The 22,078-nt window shown below is 46.7% G+C and overlaps 9 protein-coding genes across 9 annotated transcripts; 6 read left to right on the plus strand and 3 right to left on the minus strand.

The window, feature by feature from the left end:
* Positions 1–78: 78 nt before the first annotated feature.
* On the plus strand, positions 79–1,953 carry K444DRAFT_689141 (uncharacterized protein; the record flags this gene model as incomplete). Its single annotated transcript, XM_024887728.1, has 1 exon — positions 79–1,953. The coding sequence occupies one exon, from the start codon at positions 79–81 to the stop codon at positions 1,951–1,953; it is 1,875 nt and encodes a 624-aa protein (XP_024743780.1).
* Positions 1,954–3,497: 1,544 nt separating this feature from the next.
* Positions 3,498–5,988, plus strand: K444DRAFT_516186 (long-chain-fatty-acid-CoA ligase-like protein; the record flags this gene model as incomplete). The annotated part of the gene is made up of 7 exons (XM_024873662.1): positions 3,498–3,937; positions 3,989–4,410; positions 4,461–4,509; positions 4,567–4,748; positions 4,903–5,510; positions 5,561–5,845; positions 5,899–5,988. 7 exons carry the CDS (start codon positions 3,498–3,500, stop codon positions 5,986–5,988), a joined length of 2,076 nt encoding a protein of 691 aa, XP_024743781.1.
* Positions 5,989–6,654: 666 nt separating this feature from the next.
* Positions 6,655–7,149, minus strand: K444DRAFT_480331 (uncharacterized protein; the record flags this gene model as incomplete). The annotated part of the gene is made up of 1 exon (XM_024872987.1): positions 6,655–7,149. A coding segment is annotated over one exon (495 nt), but the record flags the coding sequence as incomplete, so codon positions are not given.
* A 696-nt stretch (positions 7,150–7,845) lies between these two features.
* K444DRAFT_516465 (uncharacterized protein) lies at positions 7,846–9,207 on the minus strand (the record flags this gene model as incomplete). Its single annotated transcript, XM_024873687.1, has 1 exon — positions 7,846–9,207. The coding sequence occupies one exon, from the start codon at positions 9,205–9,207 to the stop codon at positions 7,846–7,848; it is 1,362 nt and encodes a 453-aa protein (XP_024743783.1).
* A 574-nt stretch (positions 9,208–9,781) lies between these two features.
* Positions 9,782–11,414, plus strand: K444DRAFT_515106 (uncharacterized protein; the record flags this gene model as incomplete). Its single annotated transcript, XM_024873568.1, has 2 exons — positions 9,782–10,447; positions 10,491–11,414. 2 exons carry the CDS (start codon positions 9,782–9,784, stop codon positions 11,412–11,414), a joined length of 1,590 nt encoding a protein of 529 aa, XP_024743784.1.
* A 347-nt stretch (positions 11,415–11,761) lies between these two features.
* K444DRAFT_623141 (uncharacterized protein) lies at positions 11,762–12,156 on the minus strand (the record flags this gene model as incomplete). Its single annotated transcript, XM_024882242.1, has 2 exons — positions 11,762–11,812; positions 11,884–12,156. 2 exons carry the CDS (start codon positions 12,154–12,156, stop codon positions 11,762–11,764), a joined length of 324 nt encoding a protein of 107 aa, XP_024743785.1.
* Positions 12,157–14,624: 2,468 nt separating this feature from the next.
* On the plus strand, positions 14,625–16,305 carry K444DRAFT_689148 (uncharacterized protein; the record flags this gene model as incomplete). Its single annotated transcript, XM_024887729.1, has 6 exons — positions 14,625–14,794; positions 14,844–15,271; positions 15,321–15,535; positions 15,604–15,653; positions 15,699–15,987; positions 16,040–16,305. Exons 1-6 carry the CDS (start codon positions 14,732–14,734, stop codon positions 16,303–16,305), a joined length of 1,311 nt encoding a protein of 436 aa, XP_024743786.1. The 5' UTR covers positions 14,625–14,731.
* A 192-nt stretch (positions 16,306–16,497) lies between these two features.
* K444DRAFT_510521 (ankyrin) lies at positions 16,498–18,279 on the plus strand (the record flags this gene model as incomplete). Its single annotated transcript, XM_024873441.1, has 1 exon — positions 16,498–18,279. A coding segment is annotated over one exon (1,782 nt), but the record flags the coding sequence as incomplete, so codon positions are not given.
* K444DRAFT_689162 (uncharacterized protein) lies at positions 18,265–19,444 on the plus strand. The gene is made up of 2 exons (XM_024887730.1): positions 18,265–18,632; positions 18,710–19,444. The coding sequence occupies exons 1-2, from the start codon at positions 18,377–18,379 to the stop codon at positions 19,000–19,002; spliced, it is 549 nt and encodes a 182-aa protein (XP_024743788.1). The 5' UTR covers positions 18,265–18,376; the 3' UTR covers positions 19,003–19,444.
* Positions 19,445–22,078: the final 2,634 nt, after the last annotated feature.

The raw sequence follows: 22,078 nt of genomic DNA on the forward strand, positions 1-22,078 counted from the left end.
CATACCTCTTGAAGACACCATAACTCATCCAATCCTGGTTTTCCCACAAAGCAAGTAACGCATCTATCGGCTCTAAATATGGGTGATGGGACTGTGTCCATGGTTGGCCTCGCGCGCCTTGCGTACAGCACAGCTGCCAAGGCCTGGACGACCGTGGGAGATGCCATCTCCTTCCCGGAGGACTCCGAGGATCTCTTGATTCGCATTGAAACCAGCCGAGCTCGTTTTGATATCTGGGGCTCGCTTTCTGGTCTTGAACATGGGCCGCTTCATCACAACCTCGTACCATTTGAGGGTCTCATCGAAAGGGCTTTGAGAAGGATCGACCAGCTGTTCTCGAATGCAGATCAATTGAGGGAGCGATACGGCCTTGTGATTGAAGATGCATCTAAACAAGATGTGGAAAAGCAGAAGAGTAGAATTGCGAGAATGCAGCGAAGCCTACGAGCTGCCAATGCACATCTGAAGCATCTTGGAGAGAAACAGTCGCCTGCGGATCAGCGGGCCCATCCATCAGTTAATCCTGGATCCGCCAAACGTCTCCAGTGGGCCATTAAGGATAGAGCGATGTTTGGAGGGCTCATCGGCTTTGTCGAGGCACATGTCGACGGACTTCAGAAACTTCTGTCGGAGAGCCAGCTGAGAACTTCCCAACAGGAAGTCACACGCTTTGCGATCCAGGTTGTCGGCAGCTCTTCAGATACTCAATCCCTCTCCGCTTTGACAACAACCGACACCACAGTAGATATGAGATTTGATGAGCTGCCTGCACGAAACTTGCTTTTTTTCCAGGCAGAGTTGGCCGAGGTCGAGGATCTGCTTAGGCGGTATGATGAAGCAAGCCCTCGACAACAACAATCTGAAATCGACATGCGGTTCTTAGCTCAACTAAAGATCATTTCATGCCAACCTGGGGGTGCAATAACGGGATTGGTCAAGACAGAGCATTTAAACCTTCGAGATGTGCCTCTTATTGATCGCAAGAAGGGTCGCTTCTTGCACAGGGGGGGACTCAGCAAAGACATGTGCTATCTGCTCGAAAAGAAACAATACGATAGCAACATAACGGAGCAAGACAAGGTCATCTTAGAGAAGCGGCTTCAAAGACTGGTGTCTCTCCTGGGTGCTCCCCATGCAGCCCGCGAACTTCACACCCTCCAAGCTGTGGGATATGTCGACGATCCAGAACTTCACAGCTGGTGGCTAGCCTTTCGATTTCCCCTTCCTGCTATTGTTCCAGTAAGCTTGAATTTGATCCAAAAGCAACCCCTCTCTTTACGAAAAATATATAGCCTTCCCTTCAAGCCTCCGCTGGAGAAGCGTTACCAACTGGCGAAAAAAGTGGCACATACATTAGCAAAACTTTACGGCAGCGACTGGATGCACAAATCCATCACCAGCGACAATATAATATTTCCTCAACTCTACGATGAGAACCAGAGTGTTCCATTCCATGCAATCAGCTCTGCACTCATCCAAGGTTTCGGCTATTCTCGACAACACACTGAAGCTCAAACCATCGACCAAGGAAAGGTTCTTGGGGACCTCGAATCTGCCATTTATCGCCACCCAAACTACCAAGGTGTCGCAGCAAGCGGATACAGGGTACAGTACGATATATATTCTTTCGGCTTGGTCTTGTTCGAGATTGCCCTTTGGACCCCTCTTATCAGCATCTTGGCGGCTGTCCCCCGACAGAGCGGCAACGCGGCGGTGCAACTCTCGCCAGACATGAAGCATTTCCATCAGGTCGAGGCGTTGGAACTAAGAAGAAGAGTAATGTTCCGTGTAGATTCGGAGCTTGCGTTTCGCGTTGGTACCAGATATTGCGAGGTTGTGAAGTGGTGTTTAGGCTTCTCTAAGTCTGATTTTGACGGCGACCAGCCCTGGCGGGCCGGAGTTGAGTTTTACAACAATGTGGTGATCCCTCTGGGGGAAATATCAAATGAATGAGAAATGAATGTGGCTCCGTACTGGTTCATAGCTGGACGACGGCAGATCCAAAGATTATTGACCATGTGTCAAGTTCAGATACACCGCAACAAGCTACTTTAGAGGGTTAGAAGATGCAGAAACATGATTTGGGAAGTTGGCTAGTCGTGGTGCAGTTCAGTGTCACAGTACAATAAGGGATGGTGCTCTGATGATGTTAGCGTCATGGATTAAGGGGTATTGCGGGACTGTTGCCTAGGTACTCTAAAGTATCAACGGCCCTATTGTACTCCCGCACTTCTAAAAATCTTGTGCTTCTTATTTACGAGGATCCCGCCGCCTTAGTCTGAAGTGAGGACGTCCTCAACAAACCCCAGCTCCATGTCCAACACGCGCAAGACTGCTCAAGCAATCATAGACGCCCACGAAGCTGGAATATAGACATTAACATGAGTTTTCGAACTGATGATTGCATTCATCTCATTATTCCCCGTATTTCTGCACCTCTCTGTTACCTCTTCCCTCACTCATCTCTTATAGCAGAAATCTTGGGTCACAAGCCTTACAACAATGAAGCATACCATAAAATGTTCGTCACGCCATGGCCTCAAAGTGACCGTCCCTGATGTCATTGAAGATCCCGTTGCCAACAAAGTGATGATTTTTGCGAGCAATAAAGCAGATTTGAACGCTGGAGAAGGACCTTATGGGCAGACTGATGTGCTCAGTCTTGAGTTTTATGAGACTGGCACGGGGATCACGAAGATGGTTGACTTTGTGGATAGTGCGAAGGCTAAGGAACAGGCAGCTATCTTGCAGGGGAATTCGTAGATTGAATAAGCATAAATGTCAAGTAGAATTAGGCGAGGGAGAGATTCGAAATCCTAACAAGAGGCAAGTGGTGTGGAATTAGAGGATGAAAGCATCCTTAAGATCTAACCTGGCGCGTTCTAGAAACCTGCTCAGCTGTACTTGGAGGAAGCTAACATCTCAAAGACAGTAGTGTTGGCCTTTTCCAGGTCCTGCACAGCTTGAATCTCATTGTCTATGCTTTTAGAAATCTTTCCTTGCCCCACTTCGGTTGACATCCAAGCTGATATACATTCACAGCGGCACCTTGCCCACTCTGCCACACCTTAAATGCTCATTTTTGTGCTGTGGCAAAGAAGGGTTTACCTAGAGGCCATTATGGCCCGTACATACATACAGTAGTTGGGATTTGAAGGTGAGAGAAGTGAGTTGGACAGAGTGATCAAATTTTCAGGGGAGTCTTCGTCGACCAGCGGGCGGGTAAGTTTACCTCTATTTTAAGCGAGTTTTATAGGGGGTAGTCGCTAAAATATAGGCTTATCACCCCCTATCAGCCAGCCCCGCTAAAAACCACGATCCGCTCGGAGCCCCTAAACACTGGCTTATTAATATTATCTGGCACCGCGCGTCTTGTCTGACATGCTGACATCGCGCTTGTTTGACACTTCATGCCGAGAAATCCGTGCGTCATTTTAAACCACATCATCCTCTTTGTACATAACCAACATTTCTCCTTTTGGCTATCAGTCGCCACGATGGATTACAAGAAATACCTCCCTGTCCCGCAAATGACGGCCAAGCCGCCGTTCACCCTCCCTACCGTCAGCGCCTCAGCAGTTGACGGTGAAACCATTCCCCGTCGACACCCCAAAGCAGTCAATGGCTTTGTCTCAATCCCCGAAGAAGGATGTCACACTCTCTACGATGTGCTCGTTCGCGCTGGTCAGAAATTCGGTAACGAGAATGCACTCGGGACGCGTCCATTGCTCAAGAAGCACATCGAGACGAAGAAAATCAAGAAGATGGTAGACGGAAAGGAGAGAGAAGAGGAGAAAGAATGGACTTATTTTGAGATGGGCCCGTATTCTTGGACCACGTTCAGCGAGTATGTCGAGCTTGCTTTGCAAGTTGGTGCTGGATTCCGGAAATCTGGACTCACGAAGGGTGATAAAGTGCACGTGTATGCAGCTACTAGGTAAGTGGTTGATGTCAGATCGATGGTTGAGTTTGGGCTGATTTCGCCCAGCATGCATTGGCTTGCAATGGCTCATGGAGCAGCATCTCAGTCAATGCCAATTGTTACTGCATATGATACGTTAGGAGAAGAGGGCTTGACGTCTTCGTTGGAAGCAACGCGTGCCAAATTGATGTTTCTCGACGCGTATCTTCTGAAGACACTGATCAAACCACTCCAGAAGGCGGACTATCTCGAGGTTATCGTTTACGACAAGGATGAGGACCTCGTTAAAGAAGACTTGGATGTACTTCTTGAGACACATCCTAGGCTCAAAATTATCAGTTTTGAGGAGTTGAGGAAGTCCGGTGCAGAAAACCCAATAGATCCAGTTCCCCCCAGGCCAGAAGACACTTGCTGTATCATGTATACATCTGGATCTATTGGTGCGCCAAAGGGAGTAACAATTAAACATAGAGCCGTCGTTGGATCGAGTAAGAAGAGTCCATTCCATGATAAGCTGCGGTGTTCTAACATTCCTTAGTCGCTGGTGGCAGCCTTGCAATTCACAATATGTGCGGCCCAGATGACGTGTAAGCTCATCCTCCATGTTCCATAGGCAATCTACCGTATATCTGATGTGTCATCAGTTACCTGGCCTACCTCCCCCTTGCTCACGTCATCGAGTACGCTCTAGAAAACTGCTGTCTATTCTGGGGCGCACCAATGGGCTATGGCAGCCCCAAGTCACTAACCGACCTCTCAGTTCGCAACTGCAAAGGCGACCTGCGCGAGCTACAACCGACAATCATGGCCGGCGTGCCAGCAGTCTGTAAGTCTTAACTTCTCAGAGTATTGATTCCTCCGGCGGGTGGAGCAATTCGCCGCGGCGCTTCGGACATTCTACTACCAATGTCCAAGAGGAACTAGAACATTCTGCGCGCAGAAATGCCCGAAGAAGTATGCTGACTAGGTTCTGGGAATAGGGGAAAACGTTCGGAAAGGCGTTTCGAACAGGGTCAACGGCAGCAACGCCATTATCAAGAACATGTTTTGGGGCGCTCTTTCACTCAAGAGTTTCCTCCTCTCGCATCACATCCCCGGAGCCAGCATCTTGGATAGCCTCATCTTTCATAAGGTTCGCGAGGCAACGGGTGGTAGACTAAAATTGTGCGTCACAGGCGGTGGTCCGATTTCAAAAGAGACGCAACATTTCATCTCCATGGTCGTCTGCCTCCAAATCAACGGCTACGGCCTCACCGAAACCACATCCATGACCGCGCTCTGCGACCCGCTGCAATGGACAGTCGATGCAATCGGAGGCTTGCCCCCAACGGTGGAAGTGAAGCTCGTTGACTACGCCGAGGCCGGCTACCTTGCAAAGAATAATCAAGGCGAAGTATGGGTTCGTGGTCCGACTGTATTTGAGGAATACTACAACGACCCTGAGGAGACGAGGGCTGCGATTACGGAGGATGGATGGTTTAAGACGGGGGACGTGGGGGAGTGGGATGAGAACTTCCACTTGCGGATTATTGATCGGACGAAGAATTTGGTGAAGACGCTGAATGGAGAGTATATTGCTCTTGAGAAGGTGAGTTCTCATGAATGAGACGGAGAGCTTTCATTGCTAATGTTGATCAGCTCGAATCGATCTATCGAACTGCTGCTGTTGTAGCAAATATCTGTGTCTACGCCTCACCCAACCAAGTCAAGCCTATTGCAATTATTGTCCCGGCAGAGCCTGCTCTGCTTCAGTTAGCAAAGGATAACGGTATTGCTGAAGAACGATCAGCGCTGTATGAGAGTAAGAAGATGCAAAACGTCCTGCTCAAGGAGCTGCAGTCGAAAGGTAGAGCTGGTGGACTGGCATCGATGGAGACAATAGATCATGTAATACTTGCGGAAGAGGAGTGGACTCCACAGAATGTGAGCACATAGATAACTTCAGCTCTGGGGACAGGCGCGCTAATAATTTTCAGAATCTTGTCACGCCAGCGCAAAAGTTGCAGAGGAAGAATATATTGCAGAAGTATCAGAAGGAGATTGATGCAGCATTTGCGAGGGTTTGAGCGATGGTAGGCATGAAAGTTTCCGCTGTGAGATATGGAATTAAAGTTATGCTTGCGGCTTACTGGCGGAACGATTCACCGAGGCCGGCTTCCAGCAGGAGAGGAGGAAGAGAAGCAAGGAGAAAGGACTCATTATGGGGCCCAGTAAAGATAAAAGTGTGCTCATAATATTCCCCTTTTACCCTATATACGCCTACGCCTGTACATGCAATTATATGAAAATCACCACACTCCGTGGTCCAACCACACTTAATTCCCATACCGCCCATCATACTCTTCCGAAGCCCTAATCTGCCTCATCCTCCTCAGATCCTCCGTATATGGCGGCACAGCCGCAGTTGTCGGCCGTGCAATCGTACTGCTCCTACTCAACGGCTCTTCCACATACGGCCTGGAGTCCCTATACCCACTGCCATCCACATACGTATTCCTCCCAATCTCCTCCTCAAGTCCAAATTCCTCCTCCTGCCTCCGATAACCCTGCACATGTCCCCCAGCATCCGAGAAAACGTCAATCTTCTCCTCGCTGATATACTCGCCGACCACAAATTGGTCATCAGGCATGCTCCCCTCACTAGAATGATAACTGCCGTACCTGCTGCCATATCCACCCTCATACCTAGGTATTGGTTTGTGCAGCTTATGCCTGGGCCGAGGATGGGCGTGAGGTGGAGGACTTCCAATCGGACTCTGCCACACGATGACACCTAGCACTACGACGGCCATCAAACCTGTCAACGCCAACGAAAGCCAGCCTGCAGTACCAACAAGGCCCGCTACCACAAGACCCAGGAATATGAATGCAGTGACCGTCAGCCCAACGAGCACAGTGCTCACCAGCGTCGCCCACCACGCCACGATCCGCCGATGATGGCTGTCCTCTGTGCCGAAATATCGAATCGCTTGAGGACGCCAATAGCTAAGTGCGGACGCAGCAAGCGTGGTGAGGAAGAGGCTGAGTGCGAAGCACACGAATGCGTCGGCTATATAGTATTGGATGTCGTCGCCGGAGATGCCGTGGTAGACCCATGGTTCCGTCGGGTTGGAAACAACTTTCGTGAAGGTTATTGAGGCGCCGAGGGTGCTGATTGCGGTTATGGTTTTGAACATGGCGTCGAAGAAGTCCGCGAGGCGTAGGCCCGGGTGTTTGGGGGGTGGTGCGGGTGTGCATATCGCTGGCGTGGATGGTTTCGAGGGGGAGGAGAGGTGAGGTGTTGCCATGATGGCGTTGAGAGAGGACTGTAGAAATTCGTGAGGGGGCGAAATAGAGTATTTGTGGGGAGATAGGTTCGCTAGAAATCGTTCGTGAGATTTCTTTGGGATGTTCGTTGTTGACAATGTTGGTGGGGCAACGGATGAGGGGTGCATTGGGCGCGTGCGCACATGCGCAATGGTGGGCCGAGGATTTGTCTACGGGATGAACTGCTGAAATCATTTTCCAACCCGGAGCAGACATTGTCTTGGGAGAAAGGGCTGGCAATTGCAAGTAGCACTCGGACAAGTGCCTTGTGGCGATGCCTTGGCTGTTGAGGTACCCTCGCTTATTTATAGGGGTCTTCAGTGCACATGTTCTGCGATCGGCCTGACCAACCAGATGAATTCTCCCAGTATGAATTCTGCGTCACAAGAAGAATGGAATTTGTTGTAGAATCCGCCATGGACCCTTTGCCTGATATGGTGTCAAGTACGATCTTTCTGGTATGTGTTATTGACTCGGCCGTAGATGTTTGTGAGATGATTTCATGCGGATATTCGTAGCTCAGCCGTACACCACGGCATGAAATCGGAGCATAGGCAATATCGACACCAATAACTGCCAGGAGTATGCAGTCAGGAAAGGCTCGCAGAGCAACGTCTTCACCTCCCTAAAGCACCCACCACGCTTCCAACCATAACCGCCACCTCTCTCTCCCAGGTCTTCTCAGTGTTGTCTCCCTTTGATTTGACACCTCCAATTCCGGCAGGCGGTTGACTTCCTCTGACTACACACTCCTTGATAGCATCCCTCACGCTGTTCTTATTACTCCTCAAAGTTCTTGCGCTAACGCCTCCCTTATTGACGATTTCCATGACCTTCGTACTGAGATGCCCTGCCAGGGTTCGCCAGAAGTATGATGCAAGTGATCCAGTTTCGAGGCTCGAAAGAAGTGGGAGCAGGAAATTGGCTGGTGGCTTAATCGATTCAGGGATGGTAGGATGCGGAGGTGGCGCGGTGGATGATAGGAGGGACTCTAGTGCGAGTATATTCTGACATCGAGCGGAGACTTCGAGTAGTGTTCGATCGAGTGTGGGTAGCGTGGCGAGAGCACGAGAGAGCGATGCGAGGGAGGAGGTAAGTGCTGTTTGGAGGTAATCTTGGAGCGCATTTATTAAGAGCTCTGGCTCCCATTTCTCGGTCTTCTTCTTTGTTGGATCCGGCATGGGCGAGAGCAAATACAATGACAGCAGGGCGGAAGTCGTCCTCGATTTCGTGTCTGCCGTTTGCGCGAAGGTCGTGGTATTTGTCCCCGTGGACAAACTACTCATCGAGAACTCTCGAACAATCTGCTGAGATTTTGTGAGAACTGTCCTATCAGCAGGGGCGAGAACCGAAGTCTGCAGCGTCCGCACGACATCCACGCGATCGAGACCATACCCCTCTTCGCCCTCTCCTCTCTTCGAGAATAATTCTCGTAAACTTAGCAATGTATTTGAGCATCGCACCAATGCCCTGTGATCTTCCTTCTGCCCCTGTGTCTTCACCACATTCCCCGTCGCCGCAACCTCAGCCAGCTGTATCTCAAGCTGCCGTCCCAATTGCAGACATCTTCCCACTGACCGCCCTAACCTCACCGTCTCCCATAATCGACTTGCAACAGCTTGTACCTCTTTTGCTGTCTCGTACCGGACCAACACTTCCTTCTCCAGTCGCTTATACCCCTCGTTCAAGCTCGCAACCTGCGAGTCTATTTCTTGGACTATTCGCGCGCTGGCAGCGGTTTGTTCTTGTGTGTGGGAGAGAAGAGGGAGCGCGCTCTTCGTGGTCAGTGTGTCTATGTGGGTGTTGATTTCTTGGGAGTCAAAAAGGACACGGCTTAAGGGAGTCGAGAGGTCAAGCGGAGTGTCGGTGTCGTTGTTCGTCGTTCGGACGAGGCTGTTGGCGAAAGCTGAGGGGGAGAATGAGGGAGAGAGGAAGGTTTCGTAGTCGATGTAGGATGTGTCCTCTTCTTCTGCGGTCATCGTGGCGGATCGGGGATGTCTCCAGCTCTGGCCATTGAGTGCTGTTCTACTTGTTGTGGTCAACTCCTCAATTGTGCTCCCTAACATGGTGAGGCGAAGCTGTGGAACTTTCGCATGTTGTTCTGTTTCGAAGCCCGGATCGCTTCGCGGCACCTTCTTATCGATAGCAGCCAGTCGTCATCGTTTGGAGTGGCCTCAATCACCAATTTTCTTTGCAATGGGATGTCACAAAAATTATGTTTTTCTCTTTTCTTTCTCTTCTTCTCTACCACATTTACTTCACCAACTTTCTCCTCCCCACATCTGAGAGGTATAATAGATGGTCATGATGTTGCAGTCCGGAGCCTGCGGGTGGCTTGCCAGCCTATCAAAATTTAGCGCATCCGCTTGGTGGCTTTGCATATCCTCCTCCCCAGCTTCCAAAACCACTGCACCTATCTGTTTCTCTCAGCATATTTCAAGCTTCACCTGTATCCTTTTTGAAGTGGCGAAGCGGCGCATCATTTCGAAATGCAGGCCTGCAGCTGAATCCACACTCGATCGCGAATTTTCCGATCCCACTGGCGCCGTCAACATGGGTCTCGTCAACATCAGAGAGGTCTTCCCCCTAGGAGACAATTCTAGCGATACCCTCATTGCAGGCGTGCATTTCAATCTTACGACATTGAAGCACTGGAACTTCACGTATTACTCTAATGGCACTTTCTCAAATGGCTCGTACTGCTTCCTCGCCTTCGAACCATATACCCCGCATCTCCTCCAGAACGGAACCTTCCTCAACGAAACATCATGCTACTCCCCGATCAACCCGATGCACACTCGGTCGAAGATTGGACTCTTCTTCGCGTGCTTCTTCGGTTTGAGCATCATGTTCACGTTTATCAATCTGCGAAAACACGGGAGGCTATTCCTACCCAGAGAGAAACGATTCCACGCGATTGGAAGGAGGTGGCAGTGGTATTGGATGTTGGTAGTTGCTGCGTTTGGGATCATAAGTGCTATTAGCGGGGTGGACGTCGATCGATATTATCTGCCGGAGTTACCGATAGTGCTGAACAACTTCTTCTGGTTCCTTATGCTGTCGACCACGATGTGTATTGTATGGGAAAGTGTTCGGCACTGGGGAAGTTGGCAGGAAAGACAATTGGTGGACCCGGACCCCTTTTCGCTCAGGCAGGATGATCGCCGAAGCAAGGTTGAATTCTGGATACCGTTGGTGTTTTATTTCTTTGCTTGGATGGTATGTGCCTTCTCTGCCCTCTCCGCAATGCTAACATACGCAGAATTTCTTTATGGTTATTCCACGCCCTTGGGGAGCTATTGAACTGCAACGAGACCCCGAACAAACAAAACAACACGCTGAACCAGCAGCAACAGATCTCCGATTCAAAGTAGCAGCCTTCTTCCTATTCGGCAGCTGGCTTACAACCGTCTTTTCACTCTGGCATTCGATTAAGCACTACAAGGCTCGAAATCGGGGAATTTTCAACCGGGCCTTTGGTCTCATCAAATACATGCCACCAAGATTCCTTCTGACCATGCCTCTCGCCTTAGTCATGATTGGATACGAGGCTGCCTGCGCTTTTGAATTTTCGATATCGCCCCTGAAAATCGACACCAACTTAGGCTTCATGTACGGTCTTGGATGGGGTCCGATCGCAATGATTATTGTCGTCCAAGAGACATATGGCTACATTGCTCCAAATGATGACAGGGAACTGATACGCCAACGTCGTGTCCGGGGTGCCGAGATTGACCAAGAGATGGGAATTACAAAGAAGCCGCATTGGTGGTCAAGACTAAACGTTGATAACAGACCGATGAATGTACAAGACTCTATTGCAAGGAACGTATCAGAAATTGGAGGGGGACGAGCAACGACGAGGAATTTAGAGAGGAGTATCGAAATGGGAAATATGCCGGCGTCTAAGGGGAGAGATAGCAACAAACCTGCGCCGGATATTACGAGCCTTCGGGCGGCTGCAAACTTGCTATTTCCAGCACACACTGGCATGGAGGAAACCCAAGAGAGGTTTACGGATCACCCAGAACCAGGAAGGGGGAGGACTGCCGCGAATACTTCAACGAGAGCCGGTCCGACTACGGGAAATGGAGTGAATGATAGGAGTGGCAGTAATGATAGCGCGGCGAGCGGGCTAACTTTAGGAGCGAGGCCGCAGCAGATACGGAGTATGTTAGATGTGTAGGATATTGGCATTTGGCTAGGTCGGCGTTCGGATGACCCTGCAGCAGACAGGTAGATGACTGCCGCAAATTATACGACCATTACGATTTATGAGCCAAGGGACGCGAGCATCTGGATATTGTGTAGTCCTGATCTCCTTGTGGTAGTCATCCATACAAACATAATACATGCTCGATCCAATCCCCACAACTGTGCCTAGAATGAGAAAGTTGAAACCATTTGGCTCCGGTGCATCACAGCCACAGCCACTACTACCACCGCTGAACAATTCCGCTCGTCACCCTCACACTCCAATGCCGTCAGATCGTACAAGATCCACGCTCTTCCCTCCCATTCCCACTCCCCCGCTCACAACAACCCAATCATAACATCACCCTTGACTCTCGCATAAAGATCAACCTATTCATCAGTCAGCTCGAAATCCTATCAATTTTCTGTCCTCCACCTCAAATTGTAAAAGCACAACATACCTCAACTTCCAAATCTAACTCAATTTTGATGCTCAAACTATCATTCATCGGTTTATAAGGGCGATCCTTGATCCTGCTCTCCCTTATCGCAGCCGGTCTGTACCCCTCAGCGCGCGGTGGCACCTGGCCTGGTCCGGTGCCATAATGTCCTTGTGCCACTTGTTGTTCCTGCGTTGGGAGCGGGATGGTTTGCTGCGTTGCTACCTGTTGTTGGGTTTGGGTTTCGGCCGCCATTTTTGAGATGGGGTTTTGCTCTGAATTTGGGTCAGCCATGGTTAATTGGCGGGACGGGGATGGGGAAAGAGAGAATTGAGGGGGGAAGAGGGCACGAACCGTCTTCTGAAGCGCTGTGGTAGAGTTCGAGTTTCCTTCTACTCGCCTATGTGTTGAGTGAAGTGAAATATGTAATTCAAAATCCAAAATCTCCAGAAACGCCGTTGGTGTGTGAAGTCTCAAGCAAGTACGGGACTCTTAGCATATTAAAGGAGCCGCCCAGGAGCTCGTCACTAACACAATGCCCTGTTTCCTCCATAGTGCATGCCTGTCAATTCCTGCTTTTCACGCATTCTGGGATTACCTGGCTCAGCGGGCCAATGGTTGCGTGGGCACAGCCACATGGGAAAGACGTCATAGAAGGGGCTTGTTGGGGGAGGGATGATGATAGGTACGTTTCAGGAGAGGGATGCGATGAATCGTAATCTGTGAGGAGGGTGCAAGGAAACAGGTTTTGAAGGCTGTGGTTGCCGATCGCTTGCACGTGAGCGAGGGGGTTTCGTCCGGTTCTTACGATAGAAGAGAGTAAAATCCGCGGAAGATGACTAAAGAAAGGTAATGGGTCTGGTGGGTTTCATACTCCACTCTACAGAATATTGCTGGTTTTAGTAAAGCGATTTGGTGCTGTCGACAAGAAGCCTGGGGTCGTTGCTTGAGGGTGCCGGCATCGATGGCGTCAGGTGGCGTACGCCACACCCGAGATGTGGGGTGCTCGAGTTGGAACGGGACCGAGAGGAACATCATTGTGTTTTCCTAAAAGTCAGAGGGATATGGACGTTCCTTCCTTCTCTTATCCTACGGCTCTTCAACTTATAGCACTGAAGGAAAGCTAAGTTGTAACGCAGACCTTGTGAAAAATTAAATGAGCTCTATCAGGATTGAATATGCCTGTGAGGTACCCGTTTATTAATTCTCGGGATCCTACATTAACTCTTTTTACTAATCTTATTATAAGGAAATATATTTTACTATTATAAAAAGAATAATTTTAATAACAAATAATTTAATATAAAGAGAACTAATATATAATATAATAAACTGGAAATAATAAGAATTTGAAAGTTATTATTATAATAAAACGTTGTTATTATATTATAATAATAATATATATAGATCGATCTGCTAGAAAGGAGGTGTGGTACGGGTGGCCAAAGCTGAAATACATGAGTATAGTCACGTGAGCCAGCACGTGACTACTAGCATATAGTTGCCATGCAACAGCTATTTAGTTAGAAAAATAAAATCCGAGCTTAAATTCTAATTATAAAATCTAATTAAAATTCAATTATAATTAATTTTTTAATTAAACCAAATTTAATTAATTTTAATTAGAATTTCTTAATAAAAGCTAATTCGAATTCGAACTTAATTAAATTTAATTAGAATCTAGCTGTCACGGGTACGGCATTCAGGGCTTGGAAAGCAAGGTAGAAGGTCCCTTACAAAGACGATTCAAAGCTAAGGAAGGGAAAACTAGAATACAGAAGGCTGCGAGGGAGTATATGCACCCTACAGTGCGCTAGTCCCGAAGGGGCTTAGCCTTCTAAATATCTCCAGTACATTCCAAGCATACTTCCTTAGCGAGGCGGCCACGTCACGTACGTCTAGGAGGCTGGTATCTGGCCAGCCAGGCATCTCAGATACTGGGCATCTGGGAATCGTGACATTACCCCCCCTTTAGAATAAGCTCGTCCCCAAGCTTTGTAAAAGCCGTTAATCCATCCAATTTCATACCATTCTCCTTCCCAAAGTGAACTAGCATCTCGGATGTGGACGTCACGTGCGAAAGGCCGGCGTCTTTGACACGTGACTTAGAAGGGTTTATTGTCATTTCCGTATGGTTCTGGACGAGTATCATTTTTTGCATAGTCTAGCCAGTATTACAGGTTTTATAGAGGTCCTGGTATATTATTATTATTATTATAGAAACTCTATAAAACCAGGGGGCTATTGCTTAGTACTAAAGCTAGATACCACTCTTGATTCTTATTCTGACTAACTCACTGGATTCTATACTTTAGCTTATTCCTTACTAGCTTGATTGCAATAACCCGTTTAATGCCGTACTCTTATTTGCTATCTTCTAGTACTAATGGGAGCGGTTCCGGATTTGCTTGAGCTAGTAAAGGATTCTAAAAATTCTTTTATAGCTTTTCTATATAGAAAACTAGATATACTTTTATGATTTCCGGCAGTTTCAGGAGAAACAAATAGCTATACTATTCTAGAATCTCAAATAGGCCCTCTATTTAGTTCCCTAGCTTCCGGTTCGGATAATTAGATTTCTAGTACTTTATCCCTTCGTCCGCCATGAACTGTCCACGCTAGCAGGGGGCGTGTGGCTGCACGCAAGCCTCTTGAATTGGAACGAAGCGAGGTGAGGCTTGCGTGCAGCCACACCCCCCCTGCTAGCGTGGACAGTTCATGGCGGACGAAGGGATAGAAACCGCGCGACAGCCTCATAAATTCTAAGTGAGGCTGCGCTAGGCTACGCTGGCAGCAGATTTCCTCCGCCTAACACATTATCGAACACGAATTTCTGAACCACTTTGCAGCAGTTGTAGGACGGTGCAGCATGGTATCCAGAAGGCCGAGATCGTCTCGCCAGCCAGACGCAACCAAACATGACACCGTTCAGGCGAGCAGTCCAGCTTCCATGTCCTTGACACCTACTGACGGCCTCTCAGAGACCAGCGAAGAAACGACGCACTGGAACAAGGAACGACGCTCCGCTAGAGTCCTTGGAGCCGACCGCTGATTCCAACAAGTCACAATGGACTACATATCGAGTGAGCCCAATACCGAATACCTACAACGCAACCTCCTTCCACGACGCTCTTCGTATCAGTCTTCGGCTCGAATCACATACAACATTGACCATCCACTCCTTCGGTTCGGACTGGTCGCAGCAGAGAACCGCAACGATCACATTCAGCGACACTCCTTCCGGGCTATACTCAGTTGGGGTTGATGATGTCTGCGGCAAGACAACAGAATGGAAGGTGAACATTGTTCATCCATTGTCTACACAAACCGACACTGTGTGCATTGATACACACTTTAAGGGTTTTACACCTGTTTCCCCGCTTGCTAATGACGAGGAACATTTGATTGAGTACGTTGCTCGGTGTAAATTGAGAACGTTTGCTGATCTATAGTCACAGCTGTATTGCTATACATGGCTGGGGAAGTCATGCGCTTGGAGGATTCAAAGCCCATAATGATACTTACATGTGGCTTCGAGATTCCCTGGCCAAGGACCTTCCTCGATTACGGGTATTCATATACGGATACGCATGTGATTTGACCACGGCCGAATCGATCAGTGGGGTTGATGATTACGCAGATACCCTTAGGCGGCTGCTTAGGAACAGGCGGGGTCAAAACAAGGTAGGAGCACTCGATTCGCCTGCATGCCGTCGCTGACCACGAAGACCGGTCCTCCAGTACCCCTGGTGTTCATTGCTCACAGCCTTGGTGGCATAGTCCTCAAACATGTAGGTTTATCATGAACAAATATTGTTTCTTGCTAACTGTCGAAGGCACTTATACGGATGAAGGAGAGTTCTGATGATGACGACAATTACAATCTGATTTCAGTCTATGGAGCCTTGTTTTTCGGCGTGCCCAGCCAAGGCATGGATACCGAAGCATTGGCGGCGATGGTCGGAGACAAACCTCAACGATACGATTTGTCCCTGCTCGACCAAGAGGTGGGCCATCGACTACGGCACCGCCAACACGAAGATTTCTGTAGAGCTTTGGACTTCAAAGACTCAAAAATCATCCAGTTCTTTGAAACGAGGAAGACGTCTACCGTCATTGAGGTAGGTCGGATATTGGTGTCGTCTGTAATCGATATACTAATAAAACCAGGACCCAGTTACAAAGAAGTGGACACGTGCTGGTCCGAAGAAGTTGCTCGTCAATCCTGCGTCAGCAACCTTCGGTCGCCCATGGGAAACTTCGGATGATTTCAAAGTGTCTATTGACGCGGATCATAGCGATATGGTGAAATTTTCCCAGTTTGATCAAGACGGCTATATCAAGGCACGAGATGAACTACGAAGGTTTGCAGAGCAGGCTATGACTGTAATAGAAAAGAGACTTCAGCATAGATCTATAAATAGTACCATCCCGCTTCCTTAAGGTGTAGTGGAGTGACATCTTCTAATCGTTAGCAGAACCGAGTCTGCGTCATCACGGACGCAAAGATGCTCTCGTACTTGACAGGACAGCGGGACCCGAAGATTTTGGTAAGCCCAGCTGGACAAGCTCCTTCAACTGGATTTATCTCTAATGTATTGCGAAGCTTGCCTAAGATCTCTGGCTTTTCCGGAAATGAATTATCGACGACAAGATACACAACGGGCCCATGTAAAGACGTGTGGGTGGATCACTCGCCATCCATCGTATACTACCTGGCTTGAAGATGGCTCTGGAATCCTCTGGATCAAGGGCAAGCCAGGCTCAGGGAAATCAACATTGATGGAATTCCTCCTTCGGGACTTCGAGAAGCAAGCCTTCTACCAGGAATCTATTCAACTTTCTTTCTTCTTACACGGTCGTGGTACAATTTTACAGAAAAGTCGGCTTGGAATGTACCGATCCCTCCTGCATCAATTATTGCTGAGCGCGCCCACTGCTCGGGCCGAATTTCGCCACGCTTTTCAAGAGAGGTCTAGGAGTCAAGGAGATCCTGGAAAGGACTGGAATTGGCACGTTAACGAGCTCCGTGCCTTTTTCATGACTGCTGTTGAGCACGTCGCGACAATACAACCAGTCAATATCGTTGTTGACGCATTAGACGAGGCTAGCGATGGGACCGACGATCAAAATACAAGTCACCAGATCGTGTCGGATTTCCATGAATTGAACAACCTCTTGCTTCATAAAAAGCTTCGATCTACGATTTGCTTCTCATGCCGCCACTTTCCAGTCGTAACTGATAATCAAGGAAGGGACATCTGCGTTGAGGAGGAAAACCAAGCAGATATCTCGGTTTACGTTTGCGACGAGCTTCACAGGAGGCTCCGTGTGAGTGAATCTGAGCAACAATATCTGGCGAAACTGCAAGATGCCATTGTTAGCGGGGCACATGGAGTATTTCAATGGGCCGCACTTGTTCTTGCTATGGCGATTCGATATCACAATGATGGGCTGTCGCTAAGGGAGATCAGAGAAATGTTAGAAGAAGTTCCTGAAGAGCTGGGTGATGTCTATAAACATATCCTAAGGAAAGTCATCTACAAAAAATATTACCCGGAAGCCATACGCCTCATGAGATGGGTATGTCTCGCCGAGCGGCCCTTGACCGTGACAGAGATGTGCTTCGCCATGAGTCTACGAGGAACAGAGATACTTGGCCCGGGATCCTCTCTTGCAGAACCGGAATTGCGACCATACGATGTGATGGTGAGACGAATCGTTAGCTTGTCTGGAGGCCTCATAGAATCCAAGCGGCATGGGGAGGATCAGATCGTACAGTTCATTCACCAATCTGTCAATGACTTCTTCCTACGAGATGGGCTTCGATTCTTCGACAAGACTTCTGGAGATCCAATTGGACAAGGCCATCATCAGTTGTCGCTTATTTGTGCAAATTACATGAGAATTGCCGACTCGAACGAATTTGATGCTAAATCTCTCAAGACCAAGCTCCCGTTCGTGGATTATGTTGCAAGATCTTGGTTCTTACACGCCGAAAAGGCTGAGACACGAGGGGTTCCACAGGATTATCTTCTACGTTACAGTCAGTACTATCCAAGTATGCTGGATCATTGGGTCAGATTTTATGAATTCCTTGATGATAACCACTACTCTGAACGGCAACCTGAGAAATCTTCAACCATGCTCCACATTGCCTCCGGTGCGGGTCTTTTGAGCGTTATAGAGGGTTTGCTATTGACACCCCCTGATCTTGAACAAATGGATGGTGATGGAAACCGAGCACTCCACCATGCATCTCGTTGGGGCCATGCAAAAGTCGTCAAAGCACTGCTTGATGCAGGGGCTGTTTTTGAAGCAGAAAATAACAGCAAATGCACAGCACTAGAGCGAGCAGCAGCCAACGGGCATGAAGGAATAGTTGGATTGCTACTTATTAAGGGTGCAGACGTCAACAAACAGACCGGAAAAACTGGAAACGCTTTACATGGCGCTGCTGCAAAAGGGAGTAGAGCAATAGTGCAGCTGCTTCTTGACAACAAAGCTGACGTTAATGCTCAAGGCGGAGGATACGGCAATGCTCTTCAAGCCGCCGCATATGGGGGCAATCAAGCAACCGTACAGCTCCTCCTCGATAATAAAGCCGAAGTCAATGCTCAAGGCGGAGGATACGGCAACGCTCTTCAAGCTGCCGCATTTGGGGGCAATAAAGCAACCGTACAGCTCCTCCTCGATAATAAAGCTGACGTTAATGCTCAAGGCGGAGGATACGGCAATGCTCTTCAAGCCGCCGCATATGGGGCTATCAAGTAATTGTACAGGCTGCTCCTCGATAATAAAGCCGAAGTCAATGCTCAAGGCGGAGGATACGGCAACGCTCTTCAAGCTGGCCGCATTTGGGGGCCAATCAAGCAACCGTACAGCTCCTCCTCGATAATAAAGCCGAAGTCAATGCTCAAGGCCGGAGGATACGGCAACGCTCTTCAAGCTGCCGCATTTGGGGGCAATAAAGCAACCGTACAGCTCCTCCTCCTCGATAATAAAGCCGAAGTCAATGCTCAAGGCGGGGATACTACGGCAATGCTCTTCAAGCTGCCGTATGTAGGGGCAATAAAGCAACCGTACAGCTCCTCTCCGATAATAAAGCCGAAGTCATGCTCAAGGCGGAGTCTATGGTAATGCTCTTCAAGCTGCTAGATCTCGGGGCCATCAAGCAATCGTGCAACTCCTCCTCGATAGTAACAAGGCCAGTGCTCAAGCCGGGTAATATAGCAATGATCTCCAAGCCCACAGCATGTCAGCGCCGCACATATCGCCGACAGAACCTCTCTGGTAACTGTCGCAGGTGCAGAATGCGCTCTCTCCTGAAGCATAAATTGGTGCCTCCGGAGGAGCTTATATAGTGGTGAAACATGCCCAGGAGCTAAGCCACTGAACACGTGTGATCGGCACGCAGAGGGCAGTAGGGGGGGCCCATATGCCATGCAACAGTAACCTCCTTACTATACTATACAGTTGTGTAGACTCAAATCAATTGAGTGTTGCATTAGCTGTGCCTCGTGCAATTCTCAGCCACGAACGTGATTCAACGGACGGAGGGAGATTTGTTGAAACTGGCCAAAGAAATAGTTACAGGGCATTGCTAAGTGGTTCCATTATAAGCAGATGACTATCAAACAGGACCCTGGAAACTGTCGCACACTTACGAAGTAGTATGAAGTTTGAGACCCACGGAGCTCTCGAGCAAAGCCTCTTGGGTCAGTCGTAAGTGCGGAGTCCAGTTGGCTTGGTTGAAACGGGTTCGGGAATCAGTACAGGCAGTACCAGCAATCTCGTTTTCTGGACAGAAGAAAGAGAGACGAAGGATTTATTGATGAGTGGTGGGATGAAGAGGTGCAAAATCGGGCGATAGCTAGAACTGACCATGGCAAAACGCTGAAATCAAGCACAGAACCTGAAAAATGCGAGCCAGACACAATCCGACCCCAGCAATCCAAGAGATGACCGTCGGCACGTGTTCCCCCCGAAACAAATTTCTGTGGGTTGTGAAAATTCCATAACAAGTTGCGGGACAAACGCTTTCCCCGGATAAGAGGGAAAGGCCCCTTTAGCGCGACGTACGTCGACCATCAGTTCCACGTTTTCGAATCAAAAGACGAAAGGGATCGCAATCGCTTAATGTGGGGTAATTGCGGGACCAGCCAAGTGCGCCAAAATTCCTGTTCGTCTGACAAATCCTCTGGTCCCTGCGCTGTAAATCCGCTAAATATGGTGGTATTCCACCAGGTAAACTAACTCCATGTCATTTTTAGGGAAGTGGAATGGAAAACCAGCATCCCTTTCCACAAGACTTTCGCGAACTTCAGATCTACGCTTTCTTGCAGTCGCCCCAAGTAGGGTCAATCGCTTTCTCAAAAAAAAAAAAAAAAAAAAAAAAATCGATAGCTTTAGCTTCATTTCCTTATAGCGTTGATTGCAAAAACCCGTTTAATGCCCGTACTCTTATATGCCTATCTCTAGACTCAATGGGACCGGTTCCGGATTTGCTTGAGCTAGTAGAAGGATTCTAAAAATTCTTTATAAGCTCTTTTCTATATAGAAAACTAGAGTATACTCTTTTATGATTTCCGCAGTTTCAGAGAAACAAATAAAGCTAGTACTGTTTCAGAATTTCTCAAATTAGGCCCTCTATTGAGTTCCCTAGCTTCGGCTTCGGCATAATTAGATTCTCTACTACTTTATGCCCTTCGTCCTGTCCGCATGAACTGGTCCACGCTAGCAGGGGGCGTGTGGGCTGCACGCCAAGCCTCTTGAATTGGAAACGAAGCGAGGTGAGGCGTGCGTGCAAGCTCCACATGCAGCCCCCCCTGCTAGCGTGGACAGTTCATGGCGGACGAAGGGATAGTAATTCATACTTTATTCCCGACTTTGAAATTAATTAGATAGTAGTATTTATTAGCTTATATTATATATTATTCCTATATTTGCTCTATATAACCTTGGGCAAGTTATTATAATTCATATAATTAATTTATTAATACTTTAGCTTTATTTCTATTTAGTTTCTTTTTAGATAAGCTAGCTTTAATAAAAAAGTTCTAGTCTAAAGAGATATAAGACTTATAGCCCTTTTTAATTATAAATAGAAACTAGCTAATAATTTCGTACTAAAAAGAGGCTTATTAATAATTAATTATAGTAATCTATTTATTTCAATTATTCTAGTAATAGTTAATATATAGATATAATCTCTAATTAAAGTACTAATTAATAATCTCTATCTATTCGTTTATTTAAAGGTAATTAGTTATTAAGAGTTTAAGCTTTATACTAATTCTTATATAGAATTTACTTTAAAAATCAAATATAAATTAGGGTTTCTAATTTAATATAATTATTTCTAGAATACCTATTTAGTATATTATATAAAGTAAAAACAGAAATACTAGCTATTTAGTTATAATTATATCTTATATAAAAATTATAATTAGATATTTAAATAAGTAATCTATAAATATAGTAATTATATTATAGCCCGATTTGCTTTCTAGATAGTTCTTGAAATTTATAATAATATATTACTAAAAGTAATTAGAAACTAGAAGAAAATAAAATAACTCAGATTTCTTATTTTTAGATATATATAATTTCCTATAAATATAATAATTACTATAATATTAATTAATATTCTTACTTATAAATAACTAGTAATATTACTTCTTTAATAGCTAATAGAACTTTATATATCTAGAATATCTAAAAAAGAATTTATTATATATTTTATAAATTAAAATAATTTATAAAAGTAATTTAGAAATTATTTTATTCTCTATAATATAGAGTTTTTTATAATATAAAAAAAAGGCTATTTTATAGTATCTAGATATTACTTTTAGCTTAAGCTATTATATATAGCTTTTCTAAATCCAGTAATATATAATTATTCTATAAAATTTTATTTATAAATTATAAGCTATTATATTTAATAAGAGCTTTTAATAGTATTTCTATAAGAGTAATTATAATAGAGTCTATTAGTAAAGCTTCTAAAAGAATACCTTTTTCTAAGAGAATTATATCTCTAATAAAAATATTCTTTTCCGGAAAGTCTTTAATATATACTTGGTTTTTAGAACCGAATTTCGAATTAAATAAGCCGATTTTATAAAGTATTATTATAAGCTATAAATTATAGATAATCTCTGAATTAATCTTATTTTTAGAAAGAAATACTTGAATTTATAGCTTTTCCTTA

This window comes from Hyaloscypha bicolor, assembly GCF_002865645.1.
Source record: "Hyaloscypha bicolor E unplaced genomic scaffold K444scaffold_10, whole genome shotgun sequence".
NCBI classification, from domain to species: domain Eukaryota; kingdom Fungi; phylum Ascomycota; class Leotiomycetes; order Helotiales; family Hyaloscyphaceae; genus Hyaloscypha; species Hyaloscypha bicolor.

What these genes read in the sequence shown, in the direction of transcription:
- K444DRAFT_689162 (XM_024887730.1), top strand. Translation starts at nt 18,377, where the DNA reads ATGCTCAAGGCGGAGGATACGGCAATGCTCTTCAAGCCGCCGCATATG. An exon ending in GCCGCATATGGGGCTATCAA is followed by an intron (nt 18,633 to 18,709) that starts GTAATTGTACAG and finishes ACGCTCTTCAAG; the next exon opens with CTGGCCGCATTTGGGGGCCA.